At 39.4% G+C, this 22301-nt stretch overlaps 1 protein-coding gene and 2 long non-coding RNA genes across 3 annotated transcripts in view; 1 reads left to right on the forward strand and 2 right to left on the reverse strand.

The window, feature by feature from the left end:
• Nucleotides 1-8507, reverse strand: part of igf1ra (insulin-like growth factor 1a receptor) — a 72884-nt gene extending 64377 nt beyond the window's left edge. The window contains exon 1 of the mRNA XM_046037357.1: nt 7321-8507. Within this exon, the coding sequence (XP_045893313.1) occupies nt 7321-7414 (94 nt within the window). The 5' untranslated portion in view covers nt 7415-8507. The remainder of the gene's footprint in view (nt 1-7320) is intronic.
• Nucleotides 8508-12468: 3961 nt separating this feature from the next.
• Nucleotides 12469-15494, forward strand: LOC123962070. The gene is made up of 4 exons (XR_006822845.1): nt 12469-12663; nt 13249-13318; nt 13780-13964; nt 15078-15494. It is a non-coding gene; the product is annotated as an uncharacterized LOC123962070 (long non-coding RNA).
• A 363-nt stretch (nt 15495-15857) lies between these two features.
• Nucleotides 15858-20561, reverse strand: LOC123962442. The gene is made up of 4 exons (XR_006822941.1): nt 20140-20561; nt 19837-19904; nt 19494-19748; nt 15858-19298 (listed from the first exon to the last, which is right to left on the reverse strand). It is a non-coding gene; the product is annotated as an uncharacterized LOC123962442 (long non-coding RNA).
• Between the last annotated feature and the right edge of the window lie 1740 nt (nt 20562-22301).

Here is a 22301-nt window from a genome sequence, read left to right on the forward strand (position 1 = left end):
TCTAGTAGCAAAAATAAACACTGTGCCACCAGTCTTTCAAAAATGGGAAAATTGTTGTAGAAATAAGTGACCTCTCCCTGGCATATTTTCAGCCATATGATGTTTATGTGCTCTCAAAATGTCCCAGCCAGTAAATTAACTCCACTTCTGAAGAAACAAAAAAAGGGCCATGTTTGATGTTCTTTCTTCAAACTATCCTGCCAAAAATAGAAGCTGCATTGTTTATGGGTATGAATGGACTATATCTGTTCCTGTCAGGGAGTTTCACTTCTCTAAATTTAGAACGGAAACGATTACTCCAGTAGAAAATAGTATTTGCTTTCTACAATCAACACCAATGCCCCTGGGCTCCACTTGTGAGCAATCGAGCTGCATGTCTTCTTTGTTTCATTCAGAATTTTCTTCGAGCTTCTCCAGCAGCCGGAGCGAGAGGGAGGAGGGGTGGAGCCACTCAAATACAAAGACTAATTTGTTTGTTAGTAAAGAGAAACTCTAGGCCCCACTTCCTGATGAGGGCATTAATAAAATCAGGGGGCGTCTGGCCAGAGAATGGAAGGGGAGAACGAAAAGATACTGTGACGAGGGAGAGATAAGGTTTCTGACAAGCGTAGCTATCCGAGGCCACCCTACTGGTGTAAAGCCACGACAAACAGAAACCGCTAAATGCTTTAAATGTATTTCTGGCAGTCATAAACGCCAGATATTACTGCATCTTCTAGCATTACCTGAAACGGATTTATACTCAAAAGAAGCTTAAAAGAAAGAAAGGAGAATGGAAAGAAAGGAATGAAGAATCAAAAAGAAAAAAAAACTCCTTTTTGAGATTCCCTTGTTCTACTAATTAGGCATGTTAAGTACCAGGAATTCCAATAATTTCTTTGGAAAAGGATTGAGTAGGATGTTGCCTCAAACTAAGCCTCCAGGCTGATTCTTGCCAGTCAATCCATTTGTTGTGAAGACAACAATGCTTAAGTAAGATTTGCATACCAAACCTTTTATTCATCGTTACATAAACAGGAAATAGTGCTGACGAATTAAAAACTCTGACAATAAAGACCAAAGAGTTATGTGGATATTTTAGCGCAAGCGTCCACAGAGAGAGATACGCCTGCAAACATGTGTCTGACCCGCCCTCCCGTCTCTCTTTACACTTCACACTGCTGAGTAAACACCGACATCTCCGCAGCGTAATGGGATCCACCGGCTCATGTTTATGATTGATAAACCTTGCCCTGGCCCTCCATGGAAATGTCATCACACAAACACACGCACACCTGCACATGCATGCACGCACACATTTAAATATGACTTTGTTAGTCTGTCAAATTTAGCCAAGGCTAATGGTCACTGTTTAACTGAACTTCACGCAAACTCTCATTCAGATTCAGTAAACATACCTTGTATAGTAATAAACTTGACTGTAATAAAGTGGCCAAAACATGAGATCTGGACTTTCAGACATGTCATGCTGTTTATTGAAAGGCCACAGCAGTTGTGGGAAAGCACATAATTGTATCCTTTTCCAGACATGCAGCTGTAAACTCCAGGAAGGTTATTAAGAAGATTCCTCTACAGAGTTGAAGAAGTGTCTTGTGAATCTACAATAAGACAGGCTGTAAATACAGTCATTTTCGATGACTCTTCGATTATGATGTAGGAAAACTATCAGTTTTCTTCTGGAGAAATCGATAAAACCATAATTATTTCAAATATTTTTAGCATTTAAATTTGAGTATGTTGGCTATCCTGTGGCATTGAGAGAGCTCCATCAATTTCTTTTGATTATTAAATAGATAATAGTCTGCCCGTTCTGTATGCACAGGTTTGGGGAAATTATTCTGTGAGAGCTTAATACTTGACAGCAGCATGTGTACAATCAGTCACATTATATTTCAAATATAAGAAAATGAACCAAAAAAAAAAAAAAAACAGAGACAAGGGAGACACAACAACATTTAAAGTATATTTACAGAAACTGCATAGATTCATATGGACTACTTGTTTCTTGAGTGTACCATAAATAGGTCTATATGGTACACTCTGGATACAAGTAGGGAATATGATTACACAAATGAATGATGACTTCCCCCCCCCCCCCATTCAAAAGATATGCAATTTCTGTAAATATTCTTTTAAATAGACTTTATCACGTGTCTCACTTCCTCCTGTTTTTCCTTTTCTTTATCTAATATATGGAATATAATGTGACACATTGTGCACGTCTCTGTCAGTTATTGAGACACTCCCACAGGAGACTTGTCCCACAGCTGTGCACACAGAATAGGCGGACCATTATCTATTTAAGATCAATATTGTAACAATTGTTTAAAACACTCTTGACGAAAGTCCATAGGGACCAAAAGTGTTGAGGAAGACCAGTGTGTGGTATCTTCTTTTCTCAAGACTGAATTGATAGTTTCTTAACGCACCTGCGTCTGAGATAGTTGGATGTGTGAACATCTCTTTTGAACTTTTTTTGATTATTTTTAAAAGATGCTATATTTAAAACAAAATTTCAAATTAAAAACTTATCAAACACATTTCCCTTTATCAGTTCTGGAAATGTCTCCCATTCACTTTCAGTTGACTAAATATTTCTGTTTAGTATTGTTTTGTATTTGCATTTTAAATATGTATCAATACAATGTACAAAAGAGGAAGTTAAAAGTCCTATGTTGGACTTGGCGACAACCTACTTAATATATCAAAGTCAGTGCCAGGTACTGAGAAATGATAATCATTATAAGCATAATAAAAAGGTGTATAAATATATACTGTATAAATAGTTTTTATTTATTTTTTAACTAGATTGAATTTTCCAAATCCAGATTTAGCTCTAGCTCATAGGCTGCTTTTAATTATGAGAGGTGCACATAGATGCAATGGCATGAACAAATGATACACAAGAAAGAATTAACTCCACAAAATTAGGAAAAGTATACATATATTTGTAATTCATAGCAATTTTGAACCATAACAACCAGCTTCAGCATCAAACAATTTCCACTAAAATACAGTTAGAGCAGTGAGGGAGCTGGTCACTGTGCCGTCATATCCCCTCTCATCTGTCACATCAACTGGCTCTAATCCTCAGCATACTGGAAGTCATCTGACCAGTGGTCTGGTGGGCCACTTCCCCTCAGTGGACATTACTTCAAACACTGTGGCTCAGATATAATCATCATCAAACCCCCAAACAGTAACACTACACTCCCCATCATAACAACTCTCACAGAAAGACTCCCCCTCTCCAAAAATGAGGGAAGAGGGCAGGAAGTCACACACTCTGTGTTTTCATGCATACTATAACCTGATCACTTTAAACCACCACATTAAAAGTACTGTTTGATAACACTAAAATATGGTTTGCAGCATGATTTGTTTGATAAAGGGTTAAGGTTTGTAAGGGAAAACATACAAAATAAGAGAAGGAAAACTGAGGGACTTTATTAGTATTTACATTTAAATAGTGATGAATGTATTACTTTCATTTGTAGGTTTGAAGCATAAAATCCTTTGAGTCACCCCAAAAATAATTTTTCCTACGTAGCTGTTTGTGTATAGAAAACACATTTCTGTCAGGTTTACTCCATAGCCTCTATGGCATGGGAATAAATGCGTAAAAGAAAACAAAGTGAAGTGAATAATCAGCTCATATTTAGGCGTTATACTACATTGACATCATCCTTAATCTGAAGCTATACACAAATGGCCCTGCTGCCTTTTATGGCAGTTTACTGTTTTATGCACCTGTGCACACAAATAACTGATGAATGAAAAATTAATATGAAACAATGAAAATATTCCTCGCTAAGACTCCGGAAACACCTCGGAAAATAGTCTCTGGCTGATAAATTCTCAGGATGGATCCACATTCAGTCCTTGATGAACAGCTTTCAACTGATACAGCGAGTGCCATTCATTAGAAGAGCTAACACTGGCAATCATCTCACAAATTGTACAATACTCCATGGGCCATTAAACCAGCAGCCCATGATGATGTATGTGTGGCTGGCCAGAGACTGCATTTGAGCAAATCCAATGACGGACCACTTGAAATAAAGTGTTTAATTAAGCATTGTAAACCTCAGCTGGCAGCCTGGAGGAGCTGTAGGACAGCATTTGACTCTCACAAACTAGCCCAGTGACACACTTTCACATCCTTACACAGGGGCACGCCACTGACTCAGGCTGTTATGCTGAGTCCTGTTGCAGTACACACAGGGAGAGCTGCACAATTAACTCACATGCACGCACACAAACACACACTCGTACACACACCATAGGACTATGAACACTCACTATACTTTTTTGCCGGGGTGAGACAAGGCATTCCTGCATCCAGCCAAGCCAGAAGTGGGGGACAGAAAAGCATGGTGGAGGGAGGGGAGCCCCAGTCACAAGATGGAATGGGGCACCTTGGAGTTGAGTGACAGCAGTTTTATCTGAGCCACTTGCCTCATCACGAGAAGGAGAGCTGTACTGCAACATGCCATACCCCAAAGGAAGCAGGTAGGACGGGTGCCTGTCAAAAACAATGCTTGCTGGCATTTCATTATTTAAGCCGTCATTCAAGTTTTCCGGAGCAACATGTCCCTTCATAAATAACTGAGCTGGAACAGTGGTGTACCCTCATGGAACAGGACAGAGGGTGTCTGTACTCACACAACCCCTGTGCCAATGTTGTTAGTGACATATCTATTTATAACTTTAATAGTAGTGGTGCCAAGTGATGAAGTTAAGCGCATCGGTCTATACAAGAGACCGCTCCGTGTGAACGGCAAAAGCCAATAAAACCGGTCACAAACTCTCTACTCTTCCAATCAACAAAACCAAGTCTGTTTCTCTTGCAAGTGTATTTTTGCATGTTATTTGCAAACACCAAGTCTCTCTCTATCTCTCTCTCTCTCTACTTGGAAGCCATGGCATGGAAAGTTTACTGTGGTGAGAGTTATAAGGGAGCTTAATTACATTTTATTGGTGTGGACAGAGTATCAAAAATGAACAGAGCAAAAAAAAAAAAATGTTTTGACCCCTAATGGGGTTCTTGGACATCTGTGATTTTCCACTAAGTGATGATAGAAGCTGGAAATTCTGACCCTCCACAGCACAGTGAAATAAACATCACAGCAGAGTGATAAACTGGTGAGACCCATCTCTCGATATTGACAGCAGTCTTTGTCTCTGAACTCTTTGTTCTGAAAGGCCTGATGCATCATACACCACAGAGCATCAAGATCTGAGAGCAACAACTTTTCTCCCCCCCACACACACACACACACACACACACACACACACACACACACACACACGTCTGTGGTCGGACTACTGGTCAATAGGACTGAACTGAAGTCTTCTCTTCCATTTGAATGCTAATAGAAGTGAGTTTACATGTCTCCATCCCATGTCAAGATGTCTCCGCCATGCCACATATCCTCTCAGGAAACAGACAAATTAGTCTAACGAAAGTGACGTAAAACTCTAAATACACACACATATACACAAACAAGTCATGCCACGCCACCCACGTTTCACAGACACACAATGACAACCTCTGTGCTTATGGTGGAAAAGATGCACCTGGAGAGTTCTTGAAGTTTACTGACCAGCAGGCAAGTGATAAACCACTGGTGTGTGACTTGTCAAATGAAAACACATAAAAGGTCTCAATACTTCAAAGGGATCGTGGCTTTCACATATTAGGATAGAAGTAGCCTAAAACTGACAGAAATGCAACCAGAGAAACAAAGAACAACGTTTTCTGGTTACATATACCACATTCTTGTCACTGTTTCAACTTGGAAACTTAACATAACGTATCACATTATTGTTTTACTATCTGTGCTAAATATTAAGTTCACAGACAAAAATGAAGAATTGGCTAAATCATCTCTTAATTGGCTAAATCATCTCTATAATCCAGTTAGTGATAGCCTTAAGACTTTTTTTTTAGACAGATTAGGTATTATCTTTGCCCAACATAGCTTTTAGAGAGATTCCACTGAAAAGCCTAATACTGCACATCATTACCAAGAGAAAGACTGTAAATACCGACCAATGAACCAATGACCCTCATTAATTCCCAGTTGGCAGTGGCAAAAAGCAGCCTTGATTCCGGCTGCTATATACAGTAGGCTACATTAGATATATGATCACTTGTGACTACTTTAGATTAGATGAGAACATTTAAAGTCTGCTCGCTGAAGCATCTATGAGGCCATTTTAAATGTTGAACCACAAAAAAAAATAAACACTGAAATCACAGCAATGGCAAATGTTCCTACATTTTATTCCATGACAAATCATTAATTCAAGCCTCTCTTTCTGGTCGCTAAAGCATATAAAACACTTGAAAGGAAAGCCTAACAGAGAAAATAAAACTTTCAATATCAAAACTAACAACCTCACCTTCCCCTGTGTTTTTATTCTAATAAGTTTATCTAAGTTTTGTCAAGACTAAACTGTAAAGTTTTTACATGTTTCTTATACAAAGTGCCATCTATAATTTGAAGTGTTCCATCAGTGGGAAATAACCTGGTGTTAAGACTAAGAATTGGAAACAAGTCTAAACTCAGATGTTCCTCTTATTTAAGGCTTGCATTAATTAACACGACATAGCTGTACACAGAGTAGCCTACGTAGTTGTAGTTTTACTGAAAATGGGGTCTGTAAATGATTACCGCCGACAAATAAATTGTTTTTCCATCATGGTTACTGTTTATAATGATAAATGGCTGAAGTGTATGTTTTTCCTACTGCTTGTGTGTTTAATGACTGAATGGCCTTTTAAGAAGCAATGGTTTGTCTGATTTAGGTTGTTCATGCGCAGCAACGCCACACCACGAAATGCAAAATGGCCACATGGTCGTAGTAACCTTCAGCTCTGATCCCTGGATTCATCCTCTGCTTTCTGGTTGTCTAACATGAAGATTATGGCGACATGTGCCTTGTGTCTCTCCCTGTTTCTACATAAACCAAACTGCTTCATCAAATGAGGCGATGTTGCACACAATAAAACAGATTTTGCTCAAGTGTGTTCATCTACCTACGTGCAGCTATACCACATGGTCTTCAGCTAATATACAAGTAAATGGCACACATCGGTGCGCTATGTGCACACCAGGGCTGATGCATTGAGTAACTAAGTCCTAATATAATTATATATTCCTCTGATGTATAAATTTTAACACATTATTCACCACGGGTCAGAAAAAGGCTGCTTTACAAGAGTTTAGACTGAGCTACAAAAAAGCATATTAAAGGCCTTCTCCTATTTAACCAATAAACTTAAACAAAATATATTTTTTTAAAACTACTTACTTTCTCCATATGTGGACCAGATGCAGATAGTGGAGACTGACAGCATCAGACCCCAAAACAAGGTCGGGCTACACATCGGTGTGTCAGATCCCATGTTCCTTAACAATATTCACCTCTCAAAAGAAAAAAACAACAAAAAGGCAGGAAGGATTTTTAATAAAATACACCAGCTTCTAAAAAAAAAAACAACCTTTATCTGTAAAGAAAAAGGGAAAATAAATGTCTGTAGCCCAAAAAGGCTATTCTATGGTAGCCTGCAAATGCTTGGTTTGCTTGTCTACCACGATTTGCTCTAAAATATGCTTCATATATAAATAAATGTGTATAAATTGTCAATAACAGGGAATTCCTTTGAAGAGTAAAAAAAATATTACTAAAACAGTCTGCTATTTTTGCCAATCACAGGATACTTTGACGTCGGCTGGTATGGCACACGAGCCAGTGATTTTACTGGATAAATGATGGTAATCCCCATCTTCAGTCTCCATCTCTTGAAAACAGCAGCGCGCGTACAGGCCTGGTAATAACAATAAAAAAATACTAGACTAAAGGTTATTGTTAGTAGGCCTAGCCTCTGCCACCATAATAAATTAACGCCAGTGTTGCTCGCAAGAATCCACGTGTGAATGACTGTGTTTGAGAGGAGGAGTGGGGCCGAAAACACGTCCAGATCCACAGGGGTGGTGGCTGGGAGGTTGAAAAATGAATGAAAAATCTTTTTTGCCTATGCCATTCAACCAGCACAGTATCTCGATCCCCAGCAAGCTGTCCTGGCAGTGAGCAGTGAGAAGTCGTTTTTTAAACAAAATTTCCAGCTCCTCGGGTCGGACTTTATCTCTGCCGTCAGTCGAGATTTTCAGCTGAAAGAAAACACCAGACTTGTGCCACGCAAGAGAATCGGTCTCCAGCTAGACGACCTCGGCTGGGGTGGGAGGGAGAATATATGCCCTTTACGAGTGTTTTCTTGTTTTGCCTTTATGCTCGTAAAAACAAATGAGAGAACAAAACTCCCGTCGCGTGTAGGCCTTTATATCCAGAGGCTGAAATCCTACGGTTCGCCCCTCGGTAAACGCAGGCTGTGGGTCTCCCGATCCTCCGTGGAATCTCTGCTGTAAACAAGAGTCGGCTTCTCTCACTCAGAAACACATAGTGCTACGGATAAGGTGGCCGGGAGCAGTCCGGAAACCCCGGAGTGGATGAGGACCCAGGGATTCCCAAATCCCCCACACACACCCCAAAAAGACGCACAGGGCAGGGTAATGCTGGTTACACCGTACACCCCCAACTGTCTCTGTGTGCCCGTTGGCGTTCAGGATATGCTGGTGTAGCGTTATTCCAAGTTGTATAATTTTCAGTGCTGCATATAGGCTAAGCATCCCCTCTAGCAGAGCCAACTTATTCTGCTGGATGGAATCTGGATGGATCCAATTTGTGTTCCTTTTATAATGGTTCATATTATTAGTCCACAGGCAATGTCTCAGTATTTGGTGGTAGAGACTAAGGATGGCTTTCACAATTGTCTCTGTTTTTTCTCACTCATTAGAGTTAGTCTACATCTCCTCAATCAGTGGTCCCCAACCTGAGGGTCAGGACCCCCACAAGAGGTTGCCAGGTGAAATTCACCTGGGCCGAATTTCAGCAAATTTGTAACTCATATGTTGCCCTTTGCAAACAGGGAATCATTTCTTCTCACATTCTGTTTGACATGTTTTTTAATCATCAAAACAAATGCAACAGGAGAGCCCAACAGGACTCTCAAATGTATTTGTAAGTGACAGCCAATTGTGAAACGGAAGGCTGCCTCCATTTTGCGATCTGTGCATAAGCAGAAGTGCAGATTGCTTTTGTAAATCAGGCCCCTTGGTTTGGAAATAAGAAAGTTTAAATGCTACACAAAAATGTGATTAATTTTCAGAGTTCTCTCTTGTCTTCTCTCTTATCTTTTTTTGTGTGTGAAATACTAAATAGTTTGATAGTGTAGAGTGCTTACACTTCACAAACAGGCACCTAGTATGGAGGGGTCTCAAATAGACATTGCTTTGTAGTAAGTGGTTTACTGTCTTAATGATGTGGGTGTGTGGGTTACCAACTGGGCAGCTGTCTTGTGGCCCTAAAGTCACTGTGAGGCAATCACTGATATTGTAAGTTAATACTTTGTGGGTATACTTTGTAAGGTGACTTGTGTATTTTTAGCTACTTTTAATTAGTTTAGCTTATATTACATGGTGCATATTCTTTAACACATTTGTGTTTAAAGTCACCATTACAGCAAACCTTTGTGTTATTATTCCAGCATAGGAATACTGATCTCTGTTTCTGTGATTGTCTGCAAAAAGTGTGGGGGTTTGTTGGACTCCCTAGGCAATACTAATTTATAAAACTGTCTAAACCTTTAGGCTATTGCTTCTCAGGACTATATAGAGACTGAATACTGAATGTGTATGTGGTATGTATGTTTCTGGAGCAACACCAAGACCAGCACATGTGCATCTATTTTGGGATTCCTCACACATTTGTGAGGAGTGGACTTTTCAGTGTTTAATTACATTTGACATTGTAGCTTTGTTTTGTTATAAATCTTTAATATCTTTGCCTAGGATTTGACATAATCTGAAATTATGACGTTTTCGGTAGACTAGGCATCAACCCTCAAAGTGTAAAATGTCACCAGAGATTTGGTTACTTTCATGGTCTTTTAACAACAAATGGAAATATATCATTACTCTAACGATAAAATAGCTAGTTTTTTAGTCCAGTATTAAGGGGGAAATAATTACACCCACTATCATTCAATTAGGCTATTTGTTTGAATTAGCTGTATGATTTGTGCCCTCCTTATTGATTAGGTTCTATGGGTTTATGTTATTGCGTTGTTTTTATTTAAAAAAAAGGCATCATTCCCTTTTAAATATGTCTAAAAAAAGTCCTCTTTATATGTTGCTTTTTTCTTCTTTTTTAGATTATAGGACTTGTTGCCATTGGAATGAACAGGACTATGTTCAAACCTTCAATACCATGAAGTCTATTTTGTGCACTGGAGCTGTACCATAGGTTACACTCCACACCATCGTCACAGGCTGAAAGTAAAATCTGACATGGAGCCCTCATTCAAGAGAGGACTGCCAGCTCTGGCTTTACCGTTCATTCATCCCATACAGTTGTGACAACACAGCGTGCAATGGGCGTCGCGATTCATTCTGAAGCCCGTTTGATTCAGAATGCAGGTTTATAAATTCAGCAGGTGCATTTGACATCATTTTATGACTGTGGACCATTTCGCTGACGCGAGACAATGAGGAATTCAATATTTAAATCTTTGTTTTTCACATCAGATAAGTGTTTTCGATTGGTAGACTGCAGAATGATCTTGTCACATTACTTTTGAAAGTCACCTGAATATTATTGTGTGCATTTTCCCCTCACCATTTTGTCATTAAAACGATTTTACAATTGTAGGCTAAGTGTAGTTTTAAAGTGAAATTAGACGGCTATTATGACTATGAAAAAATCCGAATTTATCGTGTAAAATCGCTTAGTGATATAGGCCATGACCACAATCTCTCTCTATTACCCTAATATTGACTAATTTAAAATATATTTATATATTTGTTTTAAATACCAGAAAAGTATTGTATCACTTCAGAGGTGTTCATAAATATTTGTACATTCACATACATTGTTTTTGATCAATACTTTAAGTAGAGAATATGCGGTATTTCTAACTTAATTTTTGTTGTAAGAATAACAGTAACCTTCGTTTACAATGAGTTAGGTCATAGCCTACATGTGCTTTAGACTACAACATCATCAGACTGCGAGGGTGAGCTGGAAAGTCTGCTGATGTGATGAGGTGAAGTGAGTGGCCAAGTGTAAGAAACAAAGGAGCATCTCCCCTTGATGTGAAAAACTGACATTTTTTTGAACTGTGAAACTGCAGCTCTGCGGATTTTTTGAGTGGACAAGTACCATCTCGTTAGATTCACGCATGGACATGGATTCAAGCTGTTCAAGCTGGGTCCTTTCAGTGTTTAGGTGTTGCCCTCTGCTGCCACAAAGGTGACATTGCAGATGCAGGGTAGTTGGCGCATGTGAAATACTACTGGAACATCATTGAGTTAATTCATTACTCTAAAGGCAATGAAGGCAAATCATTTTAGGTGGTGTAATTAAGTGATATGTGTACATAAAAGTGAGTTGTCATTTAAAGGTAAGGTTTCATTACGTGTGAACACCTGCAATCACAAAAAATAGTCATTAGAATTCTAGATCTTCTTGGTCTTTTAATGATGATCTTTTTTAAAAAAAAAAATAATAATAGTAAACACTTCTTCCAGTATTCCCTTTCTGAGCATCTGAAGCATTGGATCGCCCACTGCTTCGTCCACTTACTGCTTAATATAGCATATACAAAGAGGCAAAATTGCTTGTCAGGATGTATGACAGCAGTTAATTTACTGTATAAGCTTAATTTACTGAAGAGGTTTGAGTGAAGAACACTAGATTAAGGAACTATGAATATGTGTGTGCCCAGGTGAAAAAAAAAATACTTTATTGTATTTCAAACATATTCAAATATACTAAGAAAGAATTGTACTGTCTGTAAATATATAAAAGGTATACTAACTTTGAACACACTTTAAAATAATTGTACTATAGTACACTTTCAAGAAATACATTATATAAAAATATACTTTAAGTGAAAGTTATATGTAAATTCAAAAGTGTACTATTTCAACTTTGTTTTTAAACATATTTTTTGTATATTTGAAAATGTATGCTCAAAATTATTAGTGTAACAATGCACTGAAAGCCTATTTTTAAAATAACCATTTTAATATGCTAAAGTTTTAGTATATTCTAAGTTAACTTATTCATTCTTGTATTTCAGCACATTTATTACTGCAAAAAATGCACTGAAAGCCCTTTTATATTTTTCCAACTAAGTACACAAATAGCTACTCGTGTAATGTTTAATAAGATTATTACACACAAACATGTCAAACAAAACACTAAACTTCAAAAGTACAGGTGCACACAAGAAAATTTGAGTTTTCTGAACAGTAAGAGATTGTTGTATGTTTTGAATAAATCTGCGGCAAGTCCAACCAATCAAGCGTATAAGTTTTGTTGCTCACTTCCAGCCAATCAGAGCTGCAGACGGTACTCGGTGGACGGTACGTTGCGTCCACGTCCACTAGCCTAGCTCACTCACGTGAATGCAGGTTTGCTAGATTACCAGGACACAGTTTCGTTTCCAATTCGGCAAGGAGGAAAGTAGGAGTGTGCGCATGCAAAAGAAAATGTGAGAGACCGACGTGGTGGAGGCAAAAAAGAGCCGTGCTGGTAAGTGGATATTTGAAAAAGGAACGTTAGCCTACATGTTACTCGTCATGCTAGCTGAGATATTGAGGTAAAGTTGCTAGCTTGCTAAACGTCCAGCTGCTTTCTTGGGAGGTAACATTAGAGGACTTAACATTATGTATTATGCAGAGAGTGGTGGAATAAGTATTCAGATCCTTTACCTAACTAAGTGTACCAGTACAGCAGTCCTGCATGAAAAATCCCAACATTACTTCAGTTGTTATATTGTGCATTGTCTAAAATATTCATCTTAAAAGTAACTAGTAACTGTCAAAGCTATCAAATAAATGTAATGTTAGTGGAGTGGAAAGTACAGTATTTCCCTCTGAAATATAAGTTAGTGTCCTCTTTCATGAATCTTACTTATTTTAGCAACATAGCAACTTATTTTTAGTTGCTTAAATACTTGACACAAGTCAACCATATAATACCATTGTTACGGTTAACTGGTGTGGAATGTAATTGATTATTATTAAATATTGTTGTGCATAGTACAATTAAAATTTCACATTTTTAGGATAATGCAAGCTATTTTTCTACTTTCACATTATAAATGTTACTGTCCAGGCAAAGAACGCAAAGAAGGCTGTTGCTGATCATCACACCAGTTCTGACGACGCCTTAACTTCCTGATATTGTAAGTCATACTTTTTTCTTAGCTGCTTGTTCTGTACTCTAAATTCTCAGACACAAATCCCTGTTTTAAAGTTTCAGGGCAACAACTTGGTTGAAGATCAGTTTATCACCATTTATCTTTTGTCTTTGCCAGCATCCTCCGATGTTCATGGTAAAATGGGTCTTATAAAGTGATGGTATTTAATATGTTACACGTGTCACACATCAGTCACGTGGATTATCTTGCAGACAGTGGGAGCCTTCACACTTCTGGTCAAACCACACCGTAGTGGGATATACAGACTACTACCAGTGTTTTCCAAAGTAACGAATGATTTAAGTGTATGTTTTTTTATTTATACTTGAATAACAGTTATTCATTTGTCATAGGTAGGTATAGCTCTCTTAACTATATACAGTATTAATTTATTCAGTTGATTCTCTCCCTCTCTCTCTCTCCCTCCCTCCCACTCTCTCATACAGCACCCCTTTTGCTGACAGCGCAGTCACAGTTTCAAAGAAGTCCTTCCTGTGGCTGAACCGATCTCGCATGACCATGTGTGCCCAGGTTTACAAAGGACATTATTGCAGTCCACCCTGGTTGTGAAGTTGGGAAAGGGGGCTGGCAAAAAGATAGCTGGACATTGCCAAAGTGCAGGCCAAAACAGGTAATTACCTTGATGTAGTATAAACTTCTGTGATTTTTCTTTTTATAGCAGCACTTCAAACCACCAGTAATTGTTTAATATATGTTCATGGTGTACTAGTAGAAATTAGGGATGAAATGATTACCGGTTTAACTGTAAACCATGGTAAAATTCCCGAAGGTTATTATTACCGCACACATTTTAATTACCATGATAACCGGGTACGGTTAACCACGCTATTATAATCTCACGGCAAACACTGTCCAGCGTCTCCCAGAAGAAGGCGTGCATGCGCAGAATGAAACGTGGGTTTGTTTGGGTCAATGACAACAGGCGGAAGACGCACTGCGGAGATTTTTCAGTCACTCTGAAGTCCGGTCGTATTTTAGTTTTTATGAGAGCGCTGAGGGAAACTTGATTGAAGAAAATGACCTTATAGTCAATGCAGGGTGAGTTAATTTGTAGCTTTGGTTTGTCTGTCTGACTTGCTAACAGCGTGTAAACTGAAGCTCTCAGTGTTGCTGCTCTTGTAAAAACTCTACACGTTGTTCTGTTGCTGTGTGCGTCATGTGTCGGCAGAGTCTATTCGTCCACTGCACATGATAACACGTTAAGCAGTTTAGTCAACCAACCAGCATATCTAGAAACGCTACAGACTCCGCTGTATTTATGTCAGTTTTTGGGCTCATTACAGTTACTATCATTGTCTTCTAAAGACTTATTTGTTTTCATGTAATTGTCCACGGGGTCATTGTATTACCTATATAATATAAAATATAAAATCTTGATAATGCACACTTAGATGATTTTCATATTTACAAAAGGCATTTGCTGTTATTTTATTTTTATGCAAACAAAATGGCAAATGTATTTGTAGTTTTCAATATAAAACTTGTTGAAATGGTTTCAGTGTGTGTATCAGTACATTACCGTGATAATACTGATAACCATGATAATTTTGGTCACTATAATCGTGATATGCAAATTTTCGTACCGTTTCGTCCCTAGCAGAAATATTGGCATACAATACAATTCCTCACTGCTAATCATTCAAAAATAGTATTGGTTCAATACAGTTTTCCAAGGTAGTCTAATGGAACAAAATGTTGACCTTATCTCTTGCCTGTTCTGCAGATGCTGCTCTTCAGGAGTTTCCACAGACAAGTGCCTCTGATGTGCCAGACACAAGTGTAATAATGAGCAGTTCAGCCAAGAAAAGGAACATAATATGTAGTATGTTTCTGTATAGTGGGTCGTAGGGCAGTGGTGCAATGAACAGGAATGTTGTTTTTTTTATTGTATATTGTTCCACAGTGTTCTTATGAATGAGAAATGTGTTCAGTTTCTTACTAGAACAATGTGACGTTCTCTTTTCATTAGTGAACTATATTTTTCATAATATTTCTAGAAAGCGTACTAAAAAACAATTATCTTTGACAATTCTCAAGTGTGTTAAAAGTTGAACTGTGAAAATAGTTTAAAGGATAATGTTTGTGTTTGTGTACAATTCTTTGTCAGTATATTTGCAATGTACTATTGAAAATATAAATATATTTGAAATACAATAAAGCAAAAAAAAATTCACCTGGAAAGTGCAGTAATTTAGCCTTCAGTATACTGGTAGCCTAATACATTTGCAGAACTGTAGTGTGTAAAAATGTAATATACAAAGTAGCATAGCAAAGTTATAATGAAGTATATTGATGATTGGTTGCAAAGTGTATTTTCTTATTAATTGGAATAAGCCAAAAGTATAACTGAGCATACTATTATTACAACACGAATAGTTTAATGGTATGATGCTAGTATATTTGTAAGACACTCAGAATACATTTTTAATTTACTTATAACACAAATAAGGTACACTTAATTTCCACTTAGTTTCAAGCATGTTTATTAGTACATATACAGCCATATACTTAAAGTGTACTAAGTATACTTGAAGTTGTTCCACTTTAGCACATAAAAGTACACTTGAAATTGAGCTTTTCTACAATTTAATTACAATTAAAATATATTTAGTACAAAATTAGTTGTTCCAAAATAGCATGCTTCAAGTTAACTAATCATTAACAAACTTGAAATATACTGATGATTAGTCTGACTACAAGTACACTCAAGTATGCTAAAATTTAATACACTTAGCATATTTATTTTTCACTCAGGTCTGTGATTAACAATCAGGGGGGACCCATTGTACTTTTTCATATTTTCTGGCATATCTATAATGTTACAATGTCAGATGTTCATGTTAAACATGGCCAAAGCTTCAAATAAACAGGTAAAAGAAATCCCTGTGAGCCAAAACCTCCAATATCCCCCTGTTCTGAATTCTCTGTTTTAAACAGTTTTTTCTACTAAGGGCTCAGTATGTCATTCCAAGCCGGATTTCCATACATGGTCATTTGCTCCAGGCAGAGAATGCTGGCCACGCCCCCAAAGGAACATGCTGCCCCATCCCTGCACCTGGTAAACACATCAGACTACCAATCAGTGGGCTTTGGAGGGGAGGGCCTTAAAGAGACAGGAGCATCTACAGCTTGTTGAAGAGGGAGGCTGAAATGAGTGCCTATATGAAGTGCCTTTTTTCTCTCTTCAAAACACCAAGTAAATCCCAGGATTGAGGAACTAGTTGGTGACAGAAGCCTCACTCCACCAGCCAGGAAGCAATAACACGTAACAGAGGAAAGCATGGCCAGAGTCCTGTAGGGAGAGTACTGTGCGATAACTCCGCCCTCCTCCCTCCAGCCACGGGTAGAGCAGGAGTGGAGAGATCCCAGGCAGTGGGTCCCCGCTCAGCCCATGCAGCAGCAGTCCCACTGCATAGCCGCTGATAGGGCCAAAGTTATTAGCACAGCTGAAGTGCAGCATGCAGAGGAGCTGTAGGAGGATCACGCAGTAGCGGTGGTCCCCACTTGGCAGCCAGAGGCTGAACACACAGTCATGACCAAAGCCCAGGTCTGTTCGCTGCTCCAAGGCCTGCAGGAAAAGGAAAGGGATAAAAATTGGGTGACTTTGCTTTTGTCCATTACTTACATTGGACTTACATAAGTGGGGATCTTTTCACTTCCAGTATGGACAGGAGGAATTATTACAGGACCAATAATTTTTCCCCTGTACATATGGGCATGTAGCTAAATATTAAGATTGTCTTGTAAACCTATCCTTTAAATGGAACAGAGCAATCATCAATGTTACTGGTTGCTTCTGTGCTTTTCCTGACACAATTTAAAATGTCCACTGTCATAAACATAACTGGATCTACAACTGCTATGCCAAAAATGTTGAAAGTCGTATTCTGTTGAACAAACATGGACACAGCAATCCTTTTGTTCTATCACGCAAGTCATGTTCCAACTACAGGATTTCAGAAAGTTGCAGTAAGGTTAGTTGTTGAGCACACACACTGTAAACCCAAATACATTCAGTATACTCAAAATATTTGTGGAAACTGATTACCTCAAACTTATACTCTGAGGGAAATCTACTCAAAGTGTAAATGTAAAACATTGTGCTAGATTCAAATACTAATGGAAACTCAAAATAAAAGAGTTAAAACATAACTTACTGCTGATGGAGAAATTCAGGTGAGCAGACAGAGAAGCAGGGAAAGCCGGTATGTTTGCAGTGAGACCCCAGAGGTAAAAGGTGTGTGTGAGTGAGTGCAGGGAGAAGTCGAGGCAGGTGCAAAGCAGGTACATTTACAAATAGAAATAATGTCCATGGGATTAAAACCTGCTTACACAGAGCGGCATAATGTAAAAAAAAATTAAGATGGTATTTGTGTGGGGGATTGGGGGTCCTCCCAAGAAAATTATGTTTTCCAATAAGGAAATATGCAATTCCACATAATTTTGGAACATTGTTAACACATCTGTGAATAAGTAGGAAAATCTTGAGCAGATTAAGAATAAACTACACCCCAAAAGTTAAACTTGCTAAATAAGTCTACTGGGGTTGAATTATAACCATTAGATCTGGGAAAATTCATTTGGTTAGTTTTGATGCTCTCCACAATGATTTTACATTCATTGCGCAGCACCAAGCTGTTTTGAGCCTCAATTTGGACTAGCGACAAAAAGGACTACACCACGGGAGGAAAAATAGGAAAAATCCTTGAGCACTGCTGGGCCATTTCGTTGAGCATTAGAGGTAGCGTTACATGGACGTAGGTAAATAAATACCTGTTTAAAATTATTTAAGACCTAGAAAACAAAAGGCAGCGAATTTGAGAATTTAATATAAGGCCTTAGATTTTGAAATTTTAGACCCAGCGGAACCTGACTCAGAGTGTTTGATTGTCCGAGTACCAAAAAGTGACTCTCAGGAGGAATATATTCTGGCAGTAGTATTTGGTGTGTCAGGTAATTGCTTCACCTTCTCCAGACCAACAAAAGTCTGTTCCCAAATGGCTAGAGAAGTGAAGCAGGTTAACAAATATCTCCCCTTCAGACTGGAAGCTGAGCAGGAAGCTAACAGAACATCTTTTAGTTCAATTTATAGAAAGAGCGGCTGTATTTTATTCCAGCCTATCTGTCCAGCTGAAAGAACAGAGGTATTCAGCTCTGTCCTGAACACAGACTGAACATCCATGGGGTACCATATTTGGGTCACACATAGCAACTTGTCAATCACAAGGTAGCCCCGCCCTACAGCCTCCCCTGCTTTCTGGTCTATTTTCCTCTAAATGCGACCATAATTTACTAAAACATCATGCTGTGTTGAAGACTAGCGACTGCGACCATAAACTCATTAGGAAAGTGTTTACTGAGGTAAAAAAAAAAAGTCAGCTGAGAAGTAGCCACATTTTCCTCAGACCAGCGGAGTCGCCCCATTGCTAGCTGTTAGAGAGAATGCAGGTTTGAGGCTTCACTTTTCAAACCACTTCACTTTTTTGGTGAAGACACAAAGCTGCTTCCTGGTTTCACAAATCAGACACATTAAATATCAAATTTCTGTGTGGTTTTGAAAGAGACCAATCAAAGAACGAGACGCAGATTCAGGTCGTCCTCACAGGAGCAGGTGGAGGTGGGGCTATGTACAGATGCGCTACTGGAGGCGCTCTCCTCCTTGTTGGGCGGAAGAGAGGCGAGGCGGCCGGAGCCTTACAGCGAGACTTGGGAGGCTTGCTCTGGGAGTCCTTGTACTCATCCGTCAGTCTTCACCTGTCTCGTTTTGTCCTCACCCCTGTCTCTTGCGGGGCTGGTTGTTGTTCTTGATCAGCTGGGCCTTGATGTGTTGTCCCACCATGTTGTCGTGATTGGACAGAGGTCTCAGGATGCTGGTGGTGAACTGGTCCTCAGGGTCAAAGGGACGACTCTGGACCATCTTCACCATCACTCACTCTCACTGAGCCTGGGACACACAGACAGAGACATTAACAGGGACCCAGGAGTCTTAGACGAGTGTCCAGGTGTGTTCCTGTCATACTTCTCTCTGCAGCGCAGCAGACAGGACAAGGCCTCTGGGTGTTCTAGGAACACAAAGACAAAAGGAGACCGAGGACTGATCAGACTGGAGGACAGGGACCCTTTCCTGGACACCACTCACCTTTATATTTAAGGTGCTGCAGGATGGGGATGATGGTCTCCAGGGGGATGCTGTGAGCCAAGAACAGCTGCCAGGTGCTGTAGTGCTCGAAGGTCTCCCACTCTAGTGACTACACTATGGACGCGTGAGGAAGACGCGAGCACAGGTGGAAGACATGAGGACAGGTGTCCTCTGAGAGTGTCTCACTGAGGATGCACAGTCCTTCCTGAACATCACCAGGCTCCCCATCATCATGTGACATATCAGCTCCTGCAGCTGCAACACAGAGAGACCTGCTTACTGAACACAACCGAACAGAACCAGACTAAAGGTTCTGCAGAGGTCAGTCCTGACCAGCTGTTACCTGTGTGGCTGTCAGTGTATCATTCCTCCTCCCCTCTGCTGTTATTCACTGCCTGCAGGTAACGTTAACTGTTAGAAGGAGGAAGAGCTGGTTTGTCTCAGTCAGCAGGAGTTTACAACAATGTGCCAAATATTAAGGCTGCAGACAGCTTTCTATTTAGCTTGTTTTTAACATTTGGGTAAGTTAACATTAGCTGTGCTAGTAAATAACAGCCTACAGGATGACAGGTGATTTACCTTACAGACAGGTGTATTGATAAAGTATTGTCTTTTTACTCAGGAAGGTTTTATTGCATGTACTTACAGGCCCAACAAGCGTAGGTGTCAACAACTCGAGTAGTTTGGAGTGAACTTAACTTCACTGTCTCCACCATGACAGCACTGCATCCCGCTCTGCTGGCCGCTGTGTGTGTGTGTGTGTGTGTGTGTGTGTGTGTGTGTGTGTGTGTGTGTAGAAGCCGACAAAGAGCAGCAGAGGCTGCAGCCTGATGATAAACAGTCCTGGGCCTGATCAATACCCTGTTTCGGTGCCATCATTAACATTACTTTTCTCATTCATCGCGTCTCAAGATAAATCAGATTAGATGCGAGACATAACGTTACATTATAGGACCCACTAGTCTCGATAGCAGTTTTGAGAAGCTCGGACCTTATTGATTTTCGGGTTTTGAGAAATTTTGGAATCGGGTCTCGATCCCCATCCCTACTTAGCACTAGCCAAACTGATTAGCATTTTAGCCGTTATTTAGCTCACCAGTTAAATAAGTTCACCAACTAGTCCCGAGTTGCCACCGAGATTCTGGTCGGGCCTCTAAACTAATGTAGTTACAGTTTGTACCAAACTCCATTTAAATTAGAGAACACACTCACACTCATTGGCATTGGACGATAACAATGAATCACCGGGATGGACGATAGCATTGATAGGCTACGTAATTAAGATGCGGTGCACCTGCTGCCGTGGAAAAGGATCACAGGTGGAAATATCCAGAAAAATTAGGAGTTGTGTCTTTTCTGCGACTTTATAAAAAAAAAATAACCTAGTGCTTACGGAGAAACTCAGGGGAGCAGACAGGGAGAGAGCGGCAGGGAAAGCTGGTGTGTTTGCAGTGAGAGACCAGAGGTAAAGGTGTGAGTGAGTGCAGGGAGAAGTCGAGGCAGGTGCAAAGCAGGTACATTTAGAAATAATAATGTCCATGGGGATTAAAACATGGTAAGGTAAGGTAACTTTACTATCCCTGAGGGGCAATTTGCATTACAGCCAGCAGTAACAAATATATTTATCAGACCACAACAATAAACACAACCACAGTACAATATAATTTAAAATTGAATTTACAGAGTATTATTAACAATGGTGATAACAGCCGGGATGAATGATCTTTTTAATCTGTTTGTTCTGCATTGCGGTAAACTATATCTGCAGCATAAATTCACCCCACAAGGGATGACTGGGATCAGCCAGGATGGCTCTCGCCTTCTTCAAGGATCTGACCTTATACAGGTCATGTAGGTCATCTAAGGGTGTGCCAACAATTTTACTGCATACCTTCACGATACCTTGCATGCGATTTTTCTGTTTAATGGAAAGTGACCCGTGCCAGCAGATAAAAGAGAAAGTGAGAACTGATTCAATAAAACAGGAATAAAACATTTTCATAATAACAGTGTCGACATTAAAACTGCAAAGCTTACGAAGAAAGTGCATACGTTGATGTGCTTTTTTACACACAGCATCAACCTGGTACTCACAGTTTACTGTCGATCACAGTCCCAAGATATTCAGATATTCAACTGGCTGGTTGTCCATTACAACAGGGGAAATGACAGTGGGGTTTCTACTGAATTCGATGCACATCTCTTTCCACATTGCTTTCACAGAGTGTAAAATGTAAACATTTTTCAATACAGAATTATGGAATTCCACATAACTTTGGAACATTGTTATTAACACATCTGTGAATAACAAGCAGAGTATGATTTTGAATAAACTACACCTGAAAGCTAAACTTGCTAAATAAGTCTACATACAGTAATGAGCATACTTATTGGTTGTGGAGCAGTGGATAAGACGCATGCCTTTGGTGCGAGAGACCTGTGTTTAGTTTCAACTGTGACACATCCGTCAATGTGACCAAGACTCCTAGTTGTTCCAGAGGCATGCCACCTTTAACATATAGCAATTGTAAGTCGCTTTGGATAAAAGCAAGAGTTAAAGGGACTATATGTAAGTTTTTCAATGAAATTAATCAAATTTTCATTGCCTTATTGTCAGTGGGCTCAAAACTCACTTAGAAATGAAGCACACGCCGGTTTTCTCCGTTGCTTGCATCAGCCACTATTCTGCTTTTAATTTGAGGACACTGGTGCTGTGTCTCAATTGGGGTACTTCCTTGAGTATACTAACATGCATTATACTGCATTCACTATGTAGTTACTTGCTTAGTGCGTTAATATCAACAGGGA

Source organism: Micropterus dolomieu, linkage group LG22, assembly GCF_021292245.1.
Source record: "Micropterus dolomieu isolate WLL.071019.BEF.003 ecotype Adirondacks linkage group LG22, ASM2129224v1, whole genome shotgun sequence".
NCBI lineage: Eukaryota > Metazoa > Chordata > Actinopteri > Centrarchiformes > Centrarchidae > Micropterus > Micropterus dolomieu.